Source organism: Panulirus ornatus, chromosome 58, assembly GCF_036320965.1.
Source record: "Panulirus ornatus isolate Po-2019 chromosome 58, ASM3632096v1, whole genome shotgun sequence".
In the NCBI taxonomy this organism is placed as follows: domain Eukaryota; kingdom Metazoa; phylum Arthropoda; class Malacostraca; order Decapoda; family Palinuridae; genus Panulirus; species Panulirus ornatus.
In genome coordinates, this window is record NC_092281.1 from 26,972,616 (window position 1) to 26,989,280 (window position 16,665).

A 16,665-nucleotide genomic window follows, 5' to 3' on the forward strand; every position below is an offset into this window, starting at 1 on the left:
TCATTTCATGTGTGGCGGGGTGGAGAAGGGAATGGATGAAGGAAGCAAGTATGAGTATGTAAATGAGTATATATGTATACGTCTGTGTATGTATATGTTGAAATGTATAGATATGTATATGTGCGTGTGTGGGCGTGTAGCGGGAGGCAGCAACAAAATACAAAAATAGTGAAAAAAATAATAATTTTCTATTTTATCTATTATACTTTGTCGCTGTCTCCTGCTTTAGCGAGGTAGCGCAAGGAAACAGATGAATGAATGGCCCAACCCACCCACATGCACATGTATATACATACACGTCCACACACGCACATATACATATCTATACATTTCAACATATACATACACAGACGTATACATATATACTCATTTGTTTCTTTTTCTTTCATACTATTTGCCATTTCCCACATTAGCGAGGTATCATTAAGAACAGAGGACTGGGCCTTTGAGGGAATATCCTCACCTGGCCCCCTTCTCTGTTCCTTCTTTTTGGGAAAAAAAAAAAAGGGAGGATTTCCAGCTCCCCGCTCCCTTCCCGTTTAGTCGCCTTCTACGACACACAGAGAATACGTGAGAAGTATTCTTTCTCGCCTATCCCCAGGGATAACATACATTTCATTATATATACATTTATTATACTTTGTCATTGTCTCCCGTGTTAGCCAGGTAGCGCAAGGAAACAGACGAAAGAATGACCCAACTCACCCACATACATATGTATTTACATACAAGTCCACACATGCACATATACATACCTATACATTTCAACGTATATACACATGAACATAATTCATACTTGCTGCCTTTATTCATTCCCATCGCCACCCCACAACACATGAAATGACACAAGGCAGCGCTAGGAAAAGACAACAAAGGCCACATTTGTTCACACTCAGTCTCTAGCTGTCATGTGTAATGCAACGAAACCACAGCTCCCTTTCCACATCCAGGCCCCACAAAACTTTCCATGGTTTACCCCAGACGCTTCACATGCCCTGGTTCAATCCATTAACAGCACGTCAACCCCAGTATACCACATCGTTCCAATTCACTCTATTCCTTGCATACCTTTCACCCTCCCGCATGTTCAGGCCCCAATCACTCAAAATCTTTTTCACTCCATCCTTCCACCTCCAATTTGGTCTCCCACTTCTCATTCTCTACACCTCTGACACATATATCCTCTCTGTCAATCTTTCCTCACTCATTCTATCCATGTGACCAAACCACCTCAATACACCCTCTTCTGCTCTTTCAACCACACCCTTTTTATTACCACACATCTCTCTTCCCTTTCATCACTTACTCGATCAAACAACCTCACACCAAGCACTGTCCTCAAACATCTCATTTCCAACACATCCACCCTCCTCTGCACAATCCTATCTATAGCCCACACCTCACAACCATATAACATTGTTGGAACCTCTATTCCCTCAACCATACCCATTTCTGCTTTCTGAGATAATGCTCTCGCTTTCCACACATTTTTCAACGCTCCCAGAACTTTCGCCCCCTTCCCCACCCTGTGACTCACTCCCACTTACATGATTCCATCCACTGCCAAATCCACTCCCAGATATCTAAAACAATTCACTTCCTCAAGTTTTTCTCCATTCAAACTTACCTTCCAATTGACTTGTCCCTCAACCCTATTGTACCAAATACCCTTGCTCTTATTCACATATACTCTCTGCTTTCTTCTTTCACACATCCCACCATCTGAGTCATCAGCTTCTGCAGTTTCTCACCTGAATCAGCCACCAGTGCTGTATCATCAGCGAACAACAACCGACTCACTTCCCAAGCTCTCTCATTCACAACAGACAGCATAATTGCCCCTCTCTCCAAAACTCTTGCATTCACCTCCCTTACAACCCCATCTGGAAAAAAATTAAACAACCATGGAGACATCATGCACCCCTGCCACAAACCGACATTCACTGAGAGCCAATCACTTTCCTCTCTTCCTACTCGTACACATGCCTTACATCCTCGATAAAAACTTTTCACTGCTTCCTTCAACTTGCCTCCCACACCGTATACTCTCAATACCTTCAACTGAGTATCTATATCAACTCTATCATATGCCTTCTCCAGATCCATAAATGCTACATACAAATTCATTTGTTTTTCTAAGTTTTTCTCACATACATTCTTCAAAGCAAACACCTGATCCTCACATCCTCTACCACTTCTGAAACCACAATGCTCTTCCCCAACCTAATGTTCTGTTCATGCTTTCACTCTTTCAATCAATACCTATACATTTCAACGTATACATACATATACATACACAGACATATACATATATACACATGTACATAATTCATACTTGCTGCCTTTATTCATTCCCGTCGCCACCCCGCCACACATGAAATGACACCCCCCCTTCCCCCGCACACCTGCAAGGTAATGCTAGGAAAAGACAACAAAGGCCACATTCGTTCACACTCAGTCTCTAGCTGTCATGTATAATGGACCAAAACCACAGCTCCCTTTCCACATGTGGAAAGGGATGAATAATAATAATAATAACAACAATAATAATAATAATAATAATAAAGCACGCTTAAGTATGTACACAAAAATACATAAAAACAAAACAAAACACTATTCTAAAAAATTACTTTGGGAAAAGGGTCTATCTAGATGAATTCCATTACATCCCAAAATTTTCAAAGGAACAATGGAAGTAGAAGTAAGTCATAGGGTGGGGGTGGGGGTTGAAGGTTCCAGGAGTGATGAAGAATGTGTGAAAAGAGAGAATGTTTATCCAGGAAAGCAAAAATTGCTATGTTTGAAGGAATAGTAATTCCAACTTATATGTGTGTGAGGCATGGACTATAGATAGGGTTGCGTGAAGGAGGGTGCTTGTGTTGGAAATGGAATGTTCGAAGATAATATATGGTGTGAGGTCATTTGATTGGGTAAATAATGAAACGGTACGAGATGAGTGCTAGTAAAGAAAAAAAGTGTGGCTGGGAGGACAGAGGAGGATGCATTGAAATGGTTAGGACATATGGAGAGAATGAGAGAGAAAAGGTTGACAAGGTCATATGTGTCAGAAGTGAAGGGAACAAGAAGTGGGAGACAAAAGTGAAGGTGAAAGTGTAAAAGGTTTTGAGCAATCGCGGATTGAACATGCAGCAGGGTGAAAGGCGTGCATGGAATAGAGTGAATTGGAACGATGTGGTTTACTGGGCTTAAAGTGCTGTAAATGGACTGAACCAGGGCATGTGAAATGTTTGGGGTAAACCATGGAAAGGTCTGTGGGGCCAGGATGCAGATAGGGAGCTGTAGTTTCTGTATATTACACATGACAGAAAGAGAATGGATGAGTAGATGTGGTTTTTCCCAGTATGTTTCCTGGTGCTACCTCACTGTCTCAGGGTGGCAATGCTCTTTCCTGTGGGGTGGGGTGGCACTGTGGAATGGATAAAGGCAAGAGAGTGGATAGATCTTTCTTCATCTGTTTCCTGGTGCTACCTCTCTAATGCAGGAAACAACGATCAAGTAAAATAATAAATCAAATAAATATAATCAACAAATGTAATGAAAACAAAGTATTTCTTCAGTGATAATTGCTGATTAAATTGTTTAAAATATCTAAGAACTATATAGTTAAGAGCAAAGAAAGTTTATGAGACAGGACCACACATGCGTACAACTCTCTTCCTGCAGTGTAAATTAAGTAGTTAATGGTAATCACACACACATAAAATACAAATATGCAAATAAAAAAAACAGAGAGGGGGCAGGAGCAGATGGGGGGTGGACATCCTCCCCTTCTTGTATCTTAATTTCTAAAAGATGGAACAGTTGAAGAAGCCATAAAAGGAGTGCTCATCCTCTTCAAAGGCTCAGTCTAGAGTGTCTGAATGCATGTGGATGAAGCCAAGATAAGAGGAAAGGAGAGTTAGGTAGTATATTTACAGATAGTAACCTGGATGTTCTAGCTCTGAATGAAACAAAGCGCAAGCTTAAGAGCATGGAGGAAGAATGATTTTGGAATGACTTAGGAGTAAAGCTTAGGGTTAGCAAGACAGCAAGAGCCACTGAAGGAGTAGCAATACTGCTGAAGCAGCTGTGGAAATGTGTGAGAGAGTGTAAGGAAGTGAGCTCCTTACTGATGTGGTTGAAAACAAAAGTGGATTCCCAGAGATGGGTAATTATTAGTGCAAATGTACCTGAGAAAGAAAAGGTGAGAAGGGGAGAGTGGAGGGATGACAAAGCAAAGTTGCTAGTGAAAAAAAAAAAAGAGAGATGTACAGGTAGTATTCACAGAAAAGGCAGAGAGTGATTGGAAGAAGCACAAAAGAAACCATGAAGAGATCAACAGGAAGGTGCAGGGGCTGATAAAAATGGCAAAAGAGAGAGTGAGTATCAGTAATCTTCAAAGATAATAAGATGATTTGGAAGGAAAGTAATGGTGTAAGAAAAACATGAGAACACAAGAACATTGATGGAGGAGGCATATGGGGAAGAGGGAACAAGCAGTGATGAGGTGAAGACAAGATGTAGTGAGTCTTCTGAAAGGACTGTTCAATGCATTTGGTAATAGGGTGGCATATGTAGGGTCTTTAGGTCAGGGAGGTATGCAGAGTGAATGTGGGAAATACATCAGAACAACAACAGGATTTGTTTGTGGCATTTATGGATCTGGAGAAATCATATGAATGGGTTGACAGAGATGCTTTGTGGAAAGCACTATGATTACAAGGTGAAGGAGGAAAGCAAATAAAAGAAGTGAAGAACTTTTATGCAGAAAGTAAAGGGTGTGTGCAAGCAGGCAGAGAAGAAAGTGAATGGTTCCAGTTGAAGGTGGGTCTGTAAGCATGGTTGATGTAACCAAAGCTATATAATTTGTTTATAGACATGATATAAATGCAAGAGTCTTGGAGAGAGGGGCAGGTATGCAGTAATATAGGGTGAGGTCGGCCTGGGATGTGAGTCAACTGTTGTTTGATGATGACACAGCACTCACTGGGAGGAGATTCAAGGAGTTGGTGCTTGAATTTGGGGATTTGTGTAAAAGGAGAAAGATGAGAGTAGAACTTGTGGCAGATTCAAGTAAGAAACTGGAAAAGTGGGTGTTAAGTTTGGGAGTTTGAATGAAAAGAAAAAATTGAGAGTAAATATGAATGAAAGCAAGTTCATGAGGTTTAGAAGAAAAGAATGACAGGTTAGTTGAGGTGTCAGTCTGAGCATAAAAAATGGAGGAAATGATGTGTTTCAGATACATGGAAGTGGACATGGCAGCAGTGAATGCAACCATGGAAGTGGTGAGTCATAGGGCGGGCGAGGGGGTCAAGGTTTTGGGAAAAATGAATGCATGGAAAGTGAGGTTGCTATCTGGGAGGGTGAAAATAGGTATGTTTGAAGGTACAGTAGTCCAATGATGCTGTATGGATGTGAGGAATGGACTATAGATAAGTATGTAGGGAAGAGGGTGTAAGTGACAGAAATGAAAAGTCTGAGGACAATATGTGGTATGAGGAGGGTTGAGTCAATAATGATACTATAAAAGAGAAGTGTGGTTATAAAATGAGTATGGCTGCAAGGACTAAAGAGAATGTGCTAAAATAGTTTGGACACAGAGCAAGAGTGAGAAGAGGTTGACTAAAGAAGATATATGTGTCTGAAATGGAGAGGGCAAAATTAGAGATGGAAGGATTAAGTAAAACAGATTATCACTGCTTGGGGTATGAACACGCAAGAGGATGAAAGGGAAGCACAGGACTGAGTGAACTGGAGTGAAGTGGTATACAGGAATCGACATGCTGTCAGTGGACTGGACCAATGAATATGAAGCAGTCATGGAAAACCACAAAAAAAAATCGGAGTTTTGATTCTTTACACATAACTACTAAAGAAAGATGTAAGCAAATGAGGCCTTTCCTTTGTCCAGTCCTGGAGATACCTTGGTAACATGAGAAATGGCAAACAATTATGAAAGAAAGAAGAAAGAAAGATGTAAATACATAACAATACACAAACACATGCATATACACAAAAAAATACAGAAACTCACATTGTTTACATAAGTTAAAAAAGTCAAAAAGGTTCCAAATTAGGCACGTACCAGGAACATTCATGTTGTCTGGATCTTCTTCTTCATCCCATTCATCTGAATCACTACTCTCACTTTCATCTTTGTATTTGTTACCTTGCTGTCGGCTGGCCTGAGGGAATAAACCACAATAAAACTTCAATAAGACAAGGGAGCAAATGGGAACTTCAGTGAAGGGCACAAATGGGGAGGTGATAACAAGTAGTGGTGATGTGAGAAGGAGATGGAGTGAGTATTTTGAAGGTTTGTTGAATGTGTTTGATGATAGAGTGGCAGATATAGGGTGTTTTGGTCGAGGTGGTGTGCAAAGTGAGAGGGTTAGGGAAAATGATTTGGTAAACGGAGAAGAGGTAGTAAAAGCTTTGCGGAAGATGAAAGCCGGCAAGGCAGCAGGTTTGGATGGTATTGCAGTGGAATTTATTAAAAAAGGGGGTGACTGTATTGTTGACTGGTTGGTAAGGTTATTTAATGTATGTATGACTCATGGTGAGGTGCCTGAGGATTGGCGGAATGCATGCATAGTGCCATTGTACAAAGGCAAAGGGGATAAGAGTGAGTGCTCAAATTACAGAGGTATAAGTTTGTTGAGTATTCCTGGCAAATTATATGGGAGGGTATTGATTGAGAGGGTGAAGGCATGTACAGAGCATCAGATTGGGGAAGAGCAGTGTGGTTTCAGAAGTGGTAGAGGATGTGTGGATCAGGTGTTTGCTTTGAAGAATGTATGTGAGAAATACTTAGAAAAGCAAATGGATTTGTATGTAGCATTTATGGATCTGGAGAAGGCATATGATAGAGTTGATAGAGATGCTCTGTGGAAGGTATTAAGAATATATGGTGTGGGAGGCAAGTTGTTAGAAGCAGTGAAAAGTTTTTATCGAGGATGTAAGGCATGTGTACGTGTAGGAAGAGAGGAAAGTGATTGGTTCTCAGTGAATGTAGGTTTGCGGCAGGGGTGTGTGATGTCTCCATGGTTGTTTAATTTGTTTATGGATGGGGTTGTTAGGGAGGTGAATGCAAGAGTTTTGGAAAGAGGGGCAAGTATGAAGTCTGTTGGGGATGAGAGAGCTTGGGAAGTGAGTCAGTTGTTGTTCGCTGATGATACAGTGCTGGTGGCTGATTCATGTGAGAAACTGCAGAAGCTGGTGACTGAGTTTGGTAAAGTGTGTGAAAGAAGAAAGTTAAGAGTAAATGTGAATAAGAGCATGGTAATTAGGTACAGTAGGGTTGAGGGTCAAGTCAAGTGGGAGGTAAGTTTGAATGGAGAAAAACTGGAGGAGGTAAAGTGTTTTAGATATCTGGGAGTGGATCTGGCAGCGGATGGAACCATGGAAGCGGAAGTGGATCATAGGGTGGGGGAGGGGGCGAAAATCCTGGGAGCCTTGAAGAATATGTGGAAGTCGAGAACATTATCTCGAAAAGCAAAAATGGGTATGTTTGAAGGAATAGTGGTTCCAACAATGTTGTATGGTTGCGAGGCGTGGGCTATGGATAGAGTTGTGCGCAGGAGGATGGATGTGCTGGAAATGAGATGTTTGAGGACGGTTTGTGGTGTGAGGTGGTTTGTAAGTAACGTAAGGGTGGGAGAGATGTGTGGAAATAAGGGGGGCGTGGATGAGAGAGCAGAGGAGGGTGTTTTGAAATGGTTTGGGCACATGGAGAGAGTGAGTGGGGAGGGATTGACCAGGAGGATATATGTGTCGGAGGTGGGGGGAACGAGGAGAAGTGGGAGACCAAATTGGAGGTGGAGGGATGGAGTGAAAGAGGTTTTGTGTGATCGGGGCCTGAACATGCAGGAGGGTGAAAGGAGGGTGGGGAATAGAGTGAATTGGATCGGTGTGGTGTACCGAGGTTGACGTGCTGTCGGTGGATTGAATCAGGGCATGTGGGGCATCTGGGGTAAACCATGGAAAGCTGTGTAGGTATGTATATTTGCGCGTGTGGACGTATGTATATACATGTGTATGGGGGTGGGTTGGGCCATTTCTTTCGTCTGTTTCCTTGCGCTACCTCGCAAACGCGGGAGACAGCGAAAAAAAAAAATCAATAAAATAAAGTCTAATTACATGTAAGGAAAAGTCATCCACAGACCACTACCTCTTTTCTGGAGGACATACAGAGTAAACAGAAGGTGCAGAAGAAACAGGGAAGGAAGTAAGAAAAGAGGAAGAGGACAAGAGAATGAAACAGGAAAATGGAAAAAAAAGAAAGGGTAGGGAATGTGAGATGAAAAACAAAATAAAGAGGAAAACAGCAGAGCAGAAAAAAAATATAGGAATGGGAAAAATATCAGAACAAGAGATGATTGAATAAAATTGAGTAGGAAGAGCATAATCATACCTGAAATTATAGAAACATGAGCCTGATAAAAAGAGGGAAATTACTTACTTTAAGGGTAGGGTATAAGGAACAGTATCAATGAAACTCATATCAACAGATTTATTACAGTTATGAGCCTGTTCAACCTTGTGTTCACTATAAAGAAATTCTGCTTACATGTGGCAATGTTAGGTTAGGTTTCTTGTATTGGTACAGTATTGTGCATCTTTAGTAAAATAAAACATACAGAAAATACAGACACACACAAAGCCAACCCAACCTAACCTTAGAACCTAACCTAATCTAATTTAGCATTACATAACCATTCTTGACAGCGATCTTTAGAGATGAAAGTCATCTATAGGGCAGCAAAAGCATGTGCACGAGTGGATGGAAAATTGAGCAAGAGTTTTGGTATATATGTGGGTGTGAGAGAAGGCTGTGCAATGTCACCACGGCTTTTTAACACATATATGGATGGAGAGATAAGAGGTAAAAGCAAAACTAGTGAAAGGAGGTGCAAAGATGGAGTGTGGCAGTGAGGTATGGTGACTAGTGATGTCTATTTGTGGATGATAATGTGTTGTTTGCCAAGAGTGAAGAAGAGTTGTAGAGGGTTGTAAAAGTGTATAATCTAAAAGTGTATAATCTGTGTTACGGATAAGCAGGAGAAAGACTGGAAGAAGAGAAAGCATTCAAGCATTCAGGAGCTATCGTCGGTATGTTTGGTGAGATAAAAGGAAAGATGAAGGAGAGAGCAGTATACAGTGGAGGAGTCATTGGGTCCCTTAATAGAATAACCAAGAGGAGAGGAATAAGCATGGAAGTGAAAAGAAGATTAAGAGACGGCATTGTCTTCACAACCCTATCCTATGCAACTGAAACATGGACATTGAATGAGTCACAGAGGTCAAGAATCCAAGATGCGGAAATGAGCTATTTGAGAGGAGCATGTGAATAAATAAGGAGAAATATATGAGTGGGTGTATGAGAGATTTGGTACCCCCGGGAATGCAAAGGGAATGAATTGTGGAATAATACAGAGGGTAAAACGTAATACTTTGAGTGGGTGTGGGCATGTGGAAAGAATGCAACACAGGAAGCTTACAATGGAAGTATATGATACAACAATTAAACTAAGGGGGTTGGTAGGAGAGGAAGACCAATGAGATATGGGGAAATAGAGAGGAGGAGTACTGAAATGAGAGAAATGGTCGAAAAATGTGTGGAATGGAGTAGGGATAAGTGGAGACTTTTGCTGTGGCCATCCCCTTGATGGGAGTTCCCAGAGGGAACAGGCATCAGAGATATGGATAGTCAGATCCACAGATACAGGTGGAATAGTTTTATCAACAATGACAAATCCAGATATGATTTTCCAGAAGATTAATATTAATTACTGTTACATGTCTACCCATGATAAGATTTTCATATAAAACTGATGTCAAATTCACTGCAACCCCAAAGTTAATAATTACTCTAATCTCATATATCAGGTTCAAATGCCTATAGATCAGGGGTGGGGGTTAATGGAGGCCCCAAGAAATTTTTTCTTTTCAGATGCTCTAGTGTGCAATTTGAGGTTGTTTCCAGTTTTGACAGAGAGCTGATCTTGAGGGATTGTAACACTGAAAAATTGACAAAACTACCTATGGTGAATCATTCACTTCACCAAATCTAGAAGGTACCAACCATAATAATGGTTAAGTATTCTACATGGAGATTATGGAAATGGGTATCAATCTCTGTGAGAAGTACTTGCTATTCACATATATGCAAGAGTTGGAGCAATTATGCAACCCTATGACTAAAACTAAAATTACTGAATTCTGACATTTAAGTTAACACAGAACTCTTAACAAATTAGCATATACATATAAGGTGCTCAGAACCAGAGATGAAGCAACTGAAAAGCCAATGTCTAGACTGAAGCTCCAAAGTATCTGCCAGATGCTTCTTTACCTGCTTAATTGGTAGGGGAATGAATATTTGAATGTGTGAATGTGAGAATCCATCTGCATGGTTAGAAAAATATATACATGACATCTTGAAACTTTAATTTCAACATTGGATGGTCATTTAATTTGTCACTTTGACTGCAAGAACCTCATATGAACAGAAATAATCTATTCATATATATATATATATAAAAAAAAAGGCTTCAATACATTGAAAAAAAATCCCATCATCACTGTACAACTGTGTAAACATTTAGCACTTCAAACCCCACAAGGCATTTCACATGCCTTCCAAGGATACTTATAAAAAGGCAATATATATGATCAACTTTAAAACCATCATTAGATCATTTCACTGTTTTCTTATTACAGTATTTTAGTTTCCCCTCACATATAATGAGGGTTTTGTTGTTAGAAAAGGTTAGTACAGGCAAATCTTGTACAGACATATCTGAGTATGCTTCCAGCAAACGTAATGTCCCTCTTTTTACTTGAGTTCAGCACTGTTTCACTTTCGTGCATATACTCATAAAAAATCTTAGAACAAACTTTTGCAAATGTTACAGAATAAACATCAAAGATGAATACAGCACTAAAGATGTGGTACATGACCTGAACATATGTACTTGAGTGAGGTTGGTAACTAATATAATCCCCCCTCTTACTGGCTACTAGCATTATGTCATCCAGTGTCAACTGCAGTGGTGAAAGATTCATATTCTCTCAACAAGAACTTGTGTGTAGTCTACAAAACAAATTGTTCGTTATAACTCCTACATGATTTATAAACCGGTGAAACATTATTCTAGTCCATTGTGTGACCATCACTAGAGCTGCTGAACACCAGAGATCAGTAAGAAACGGCAGAGAAAGCTCTATCCTTTATAATCATGTCCGTACTGAGGTTCACATAATGGACTAGAATAATGCCTCATCAGATTATATATCTTCCGATGAAAGCTTTGCCGAAGATGAAAGCCAGCAAGGTGGCGGGTTTGGATGGTATTGCTGTGGAATTTATCAAAAAATGGGGTGACTGTGTTGTTGATTGGTTGTTGAGGATATTCAATGTATGTATGGTTCATGGTGAAGTGCCTGAGGATTGGCAGAATGCATGCACAGTGCCATTGTACAAAGGCAAAGGGAATAAAGGTTAGTGTTCAAATTACAAAGGTATAAGTTTGTTGAGTATTCCTGGGAAATTATATGGGAGGGTATTGATTGAGAGGGTGAAGGCATGTAAAGGGCATCAGATTGGGGAAGAGCAGTGTGGTTTCAAAAGTGGTAGAGAATGTGTGGATCAGGTGTTTCCTTTGAAGAATGTATGCGAGAAATACTTAGAAAAACAGATGGATTTGTATGTAGCATTTATGGGTCTCGAGAAGGCATATGACAGAGTTGACAGAGATGCTCTGTGGAAGGTATTTAGAGTATATGGTGTGGGAGGTAAGTTGCCAGAAGCAGTGAAAAGTTTTTATCAACGATGTAAGGCATGTGTATGAGTAGGAAGAGAAGAAAGTGATAGGTTAGTTCCCAGTGAATGTTGGTTTGCGGCAGGGGTGCATGATGTCTCCATGGTTGTTTGGTTTGTTTATGGATGGGGTTGTTGGGGAGGTGAATGCGGGAGTTTGGAGATAGAGGGGCAAGTGTGCAGTCTGTTGTGGATGAGAGGGCTTGGGAAGTGGGTCAGTAGTTATTCAGTGATGATACAGCACTGGTGGCTGATTCAGGTGGGAAACTGCAGAAGCTGGTGACTGAGTTTGGTGGGGTGTGTGAAACAAGAAAGCTGAGAGTAAATGTGAATAAGAGCAAGGTAATCAGGTTCAGCAGGGTTGAGGGACAAGTAAATTGGGAGGTCAGTTTGAATGGATAAAAACTAGAGGAAGGGAAGTGCTTTAGATATCTGGGAGTGGATTTGGCAGTGGATGAAACCATGGAAGCGGAAGTATATCCCAGGGTGGGGGAGGAGGCAAATTTTCTGAGAGCACTGAAGAAAGTGTGGTGTCTGGCAGTGTTGTCTTGGGGAGCAGAAGTGGGTGTGTTTGGGGGAATGGTGGTTCTAACAATGTTGTATGGTTGTGGGGCGTGGGCTATAGATGGGGTTGTGCAGAGGAGGGTGGATGTGTTGGAGGTGGAATGTGTGGGGGCAATGTGTGGTGTGGGGTGGATTGATCGAGTAGATGGTGAAAGGGTAAGAGAGATGTGTGGTAATAAAGAGTGTGGTTGAGAGAGCAGAAAAGGGTATATTGAAATAGTTTGGTCACATGGAAAGAAAGAGTGAGGAAAGAGTGACAAAGTGGATTTGTCAGAGGTGGAGGGAACGAGGAGAAGTGGGAGACTAACTTGGAGGTGGAAGGATGGAGTGAAAAAGATTTTGAGCAATTAGGGTTTGAACATGCAGTAGGGTGAATGGCATGCAAGGAACAGAGTGAATTGGAACGATGTGGTACACCAGGGTCGACATGCTGTCAATGGATTGAATAAGAGCATGCGAAGAGTCTGGGGTAAACCATGGAAAGTTTTCTGGGGCCTGGATGTGGAAAGGGAGCTCTGGTTTCGGTGCATTACACATGATAGCTAGAGGCTGATTGTGAATGAATGTGGCCTTTGTTATCTTTTCCTAGTGCTACCTTGCGCGCATGCGGGGGAGGGGGTTGTCATTTCATGTGTGGCGGAGAGGCAACAGGAATGAATATATAATTATTATTATTATTTTGCTTTGTCGCTGTCTCCCGCGTTTGCGAGGTAGCGCAAGGAAACAGACGAAAGAAATGGCACAACCCACCCCCATACACATGTATATACATACACGTCCACACACAAAAATATACATACCTATACATCTCAATGTACACATATATATACACACACAGACACATATATACCCATGCACACAATTCACACTGTCTGCCTTTATTCATTCCCATCGCCACCTCGCCACACATGGAATACCATCCCCCTCCCACCTCATGTGTGCGAGGTAGTGCTAGGAAAAGACAACAAAGGCCCCATTCGTTCACACTCAGTCTCTAGCTGTCATGCAATAATGCCCGAAACCACAGCTCCCTTTCCACATCCACGCCCCACACAACTTTCCATGGTTTACCCCAGACGCTTCACATGCCCTGATTCAATCCACTGACAGCATGTCAACCCCGGTATACCACATCAATCCAATTCACTCTATTCCTTGCCCGCCTTTCACCCTCCTGCATGTTAAGGCCCCGATCACTCAAAATCTTTTTCACTCCATCTTTCCACCTCCAATTTGGTCTCCCACTTCTCCTCGTTCCCTCCACCTCCGACACATATATCCTCTTGGTCAATCTTTCCTCACTCATTCTCTCCATGTGCCCAAACCATTTCAAAACACCCTCTTCTGCTCTCTCAACCACGCTCTTTTTATTTCCACGCATCTCTCTTACCCTTACATTACTTACTCGATCAAACCACCTCACACCACACATTGTCCTCAAACATCTCATTTCCAGCACATCCACCCTCCTGTGCACAACTCTATATATATATATATATATATATATATATATATATATATATATATATATATATATATATATATAATATATATAGTGAAATTGGAAAAATGTAGCTTAGACATTGAAGCTTATTGATACAGTGGTCAAATTGATGAGAACTACTATTGACGTTTGTGTAAATAAATTATACATTTCCTTTTTCCATAGCCAGAGGTTGAACCATTATGTGACATCCATTATTTCATTTCATTTCAAGCTGGGGGTTTCAGTTTTCTGGATTGTTTCTTGCATTTTTCATATGTATATATATGTATGTGTGTGTGTGTGTATATGTGCGTATGTATGTGTGTGTGTATGTATATATATATATATATATATATATATATATATATATATATATATATATATATATATATATATATATATGTATGTTATCCCTGGGGATAGGGGTGAAAGAATACTTCCCACGCATTCCTCGCGTGTCGTAGAAAGCGACTAGAGGGGACGGGAGCGGGGGGGCCAGAAATCCTCCCCTCCTTGTATTTTTTTAACTTTCTAAAATGGGAAACAGAAGAAGGAGTCACACGGGGAGTGCTCATCCTCCTCGAAGGCTCAGATTGGGGTGCCTAAATGTGTGTGGATGTAACCAAGATGTGAAAAAAGGAGAGATAGGTAGTATGTTTGAGGAAAGGAACCTGGATGTTTTGGCTCTGAGTGAAACGAAGCTCAAGGGTAAAGGGGAAGAGTGGTTTGGGAATGTCTTGGGAGTAAAGTCAGGGGTTAGTGAGAAGACAAGAGCAAGGGAAGGAGTAGCAATACTCCTGAAACAGGAGTTGTGGGAGTATGTGATAGAATGTAAGAAAGTAAATTCTCGATTAATATGGGTAAAACTGAAAGTTGATGGAGAGAGATGGGTGATTATTGGTGCATATGCACCTGCGCATGAGAAGAAAGATCATGAGAGGCAAGTGTGGGAGCAGCTGAATGAGTGTGTTAGTGGTTTTGATGCACGAGACCGGGTTATAGTGATGGGTGATTTGAATGCAAAGGTGAGTAATGTGGCAGTTGAGGGAATAATTGGTATACATGGGGTGTTCAGTGTTGTAAATGGAAATGGTGAAGAGCTTGTAGATTTATGTGCTGAAAAAGGACTGATGATTGGGAATACCTGGTTTAAAAAGCGAGATATAAATAAGTATACTTATGTAAGTAGGAGAGATGGCCAGAGAGCGTTATTGGATTACGTGTTAATTGACAGGCGCGCGAAAGAGAGACTTTTGGATGTTAATGTGCTGAGAGGTGCAACTGGAGGGATGTCTGATCATTATCTTGTGGAGGCTAAGGTGAAAATTTGTATGGGTTTTCAGAAAAGAAGAGTGAATGTTGGGGTGAAGAGGGTGGTGAGAGTAAGTGAGCTTGGGAAGGAGACTTGTGCGAGGAAGTACCAGGAGAGACTGAGTACAGAATGGAAAAAGGTGAGAACAATGGAAGTAAGGGGAGTGGGGGAGGAATGGGATGTATTTAGGGAATCAGTGATGGATTGCGCAAAAGATGCTTGTGGCATGAGAAGAGTGGGAGGTGGGTTGATTAGAAAGGGTAGTGAGTGGTGGGATGAAGAAGTAAGAGTATTAGTGAAAGAGAAGAGAGAGGCATTTGGACGATTTTTGCAGGGAAAAAATGAAATTGAGTGGGAGACAGGAGGTCAAGAGAAAGGTGCAAGAGGTGAAAAAAAGGGCAAATGAGAGTTGGGGTGAGAGAGTATCATTAAATTTTAGGGAGAATAAAAAGATGTTCTGGAAGGAGGTAAATAAAGTGCGTAAGACAAGGGAGCAAATGGGAACTTCAGTGAAGGGCGCAAATGGGGAGGTGATAACAAGTAGTGGTGATGTGAGAAGGAGATGGAGTGAGTATTTTGAAGGTTTGTTGAATGTGTTTGATGATAGAGTGGCAGATATAGGGTGTTTTGGTCGAGGTGGTGTGCAAAGTGAGAGGGTTAGGGAAAATGATTTGGTAAACAGAGAAGAGGTAGTAAAAGCTTTGCGGAAGATGAAAGCCGGCAAGGCAGCAGGTTTGGATGGTATTGCAGTCGAATTTATTAAAAAAGGGGGTGACTGTATTGTTGACTGGTTGGTAAGGTTATTTAATGTATGTATGACTCATGGTGAGGTGCCTGAGGATTGGCGGAATGCATGCATAGTGCCATTGTACAAAGGCAAAGGGGATAAGAGTGAGTGCTCAAATTACAGAGGTATAAGTTTGTTGAGTATTCCTGGTAAATTATATGGGAGGACATTGATTAAGAGGGTGAAGGCATGTACAGACCATCAGATTGGGGAAGAGCAGTGTGGTTTCAGAAGTGGTAGAGGATGTGTGGATCAGGTGTTTGCTTTGAAGAATGTATGTGAGAAATACTTAGAAAAGCAAATGGATTTGTATGTAGCATTTATGGATCTGGAGAAGGCATATGATAGAGTTGATAGATATGCTCTGTGGAAGGTATTAAGAATATATGGTGTGGGAGGCAAGTTGTTAGAAGCAGTGAAAAGTTTTTATCGAGGATGTAAGGCATGTGTACGTGTAGGAAGAGAGGAAAGTGATTGGTTCTCAGTGAATGTAGGTTTGCGGCAGGGGTGTGTGATGTCTCCATGGTTGTTTAATTTCTTTATGGATGGGGTTGTTAGGGAGGTGAATGCAAGAGTTTTGGAAAGAGGGGCAAGTATGAAGTCTGTTGGGGATGAGAGAGCTTGGGAAGTGAGTCAGTTGTTGTTCGCTGATGATACAGCGCTGGTGGCTGATTCATGTGAGAAACTGCAGAAGC

The 16,665-nt window shown here is 41.2% G+C and overlaps 1 protein-coding gene across 2 annotated transcripts in view; it reads right to left on the reverse strand.

Moving 5' to 3' along the window:
• sno (strawberry notch) overlaps positions 1-16,665 on the reverse strand; it is a 468,152-nt gene that overhangs the window by 422,040 nt on the left and 29,447 nt on the right. For both annotated transcript variants that reach the window (XM_071695604.1, XM_071695603.1), the window contains one exon: positions 6,086-6,185. In XM_071695604.1, coding sequence (XP_071551705.1) covers positions 6,086-6,185 — 100 coding nt within the window. The remainder of the gene's footprint in view (positions 1-6,085; positions 6,186-16,665) is intronic.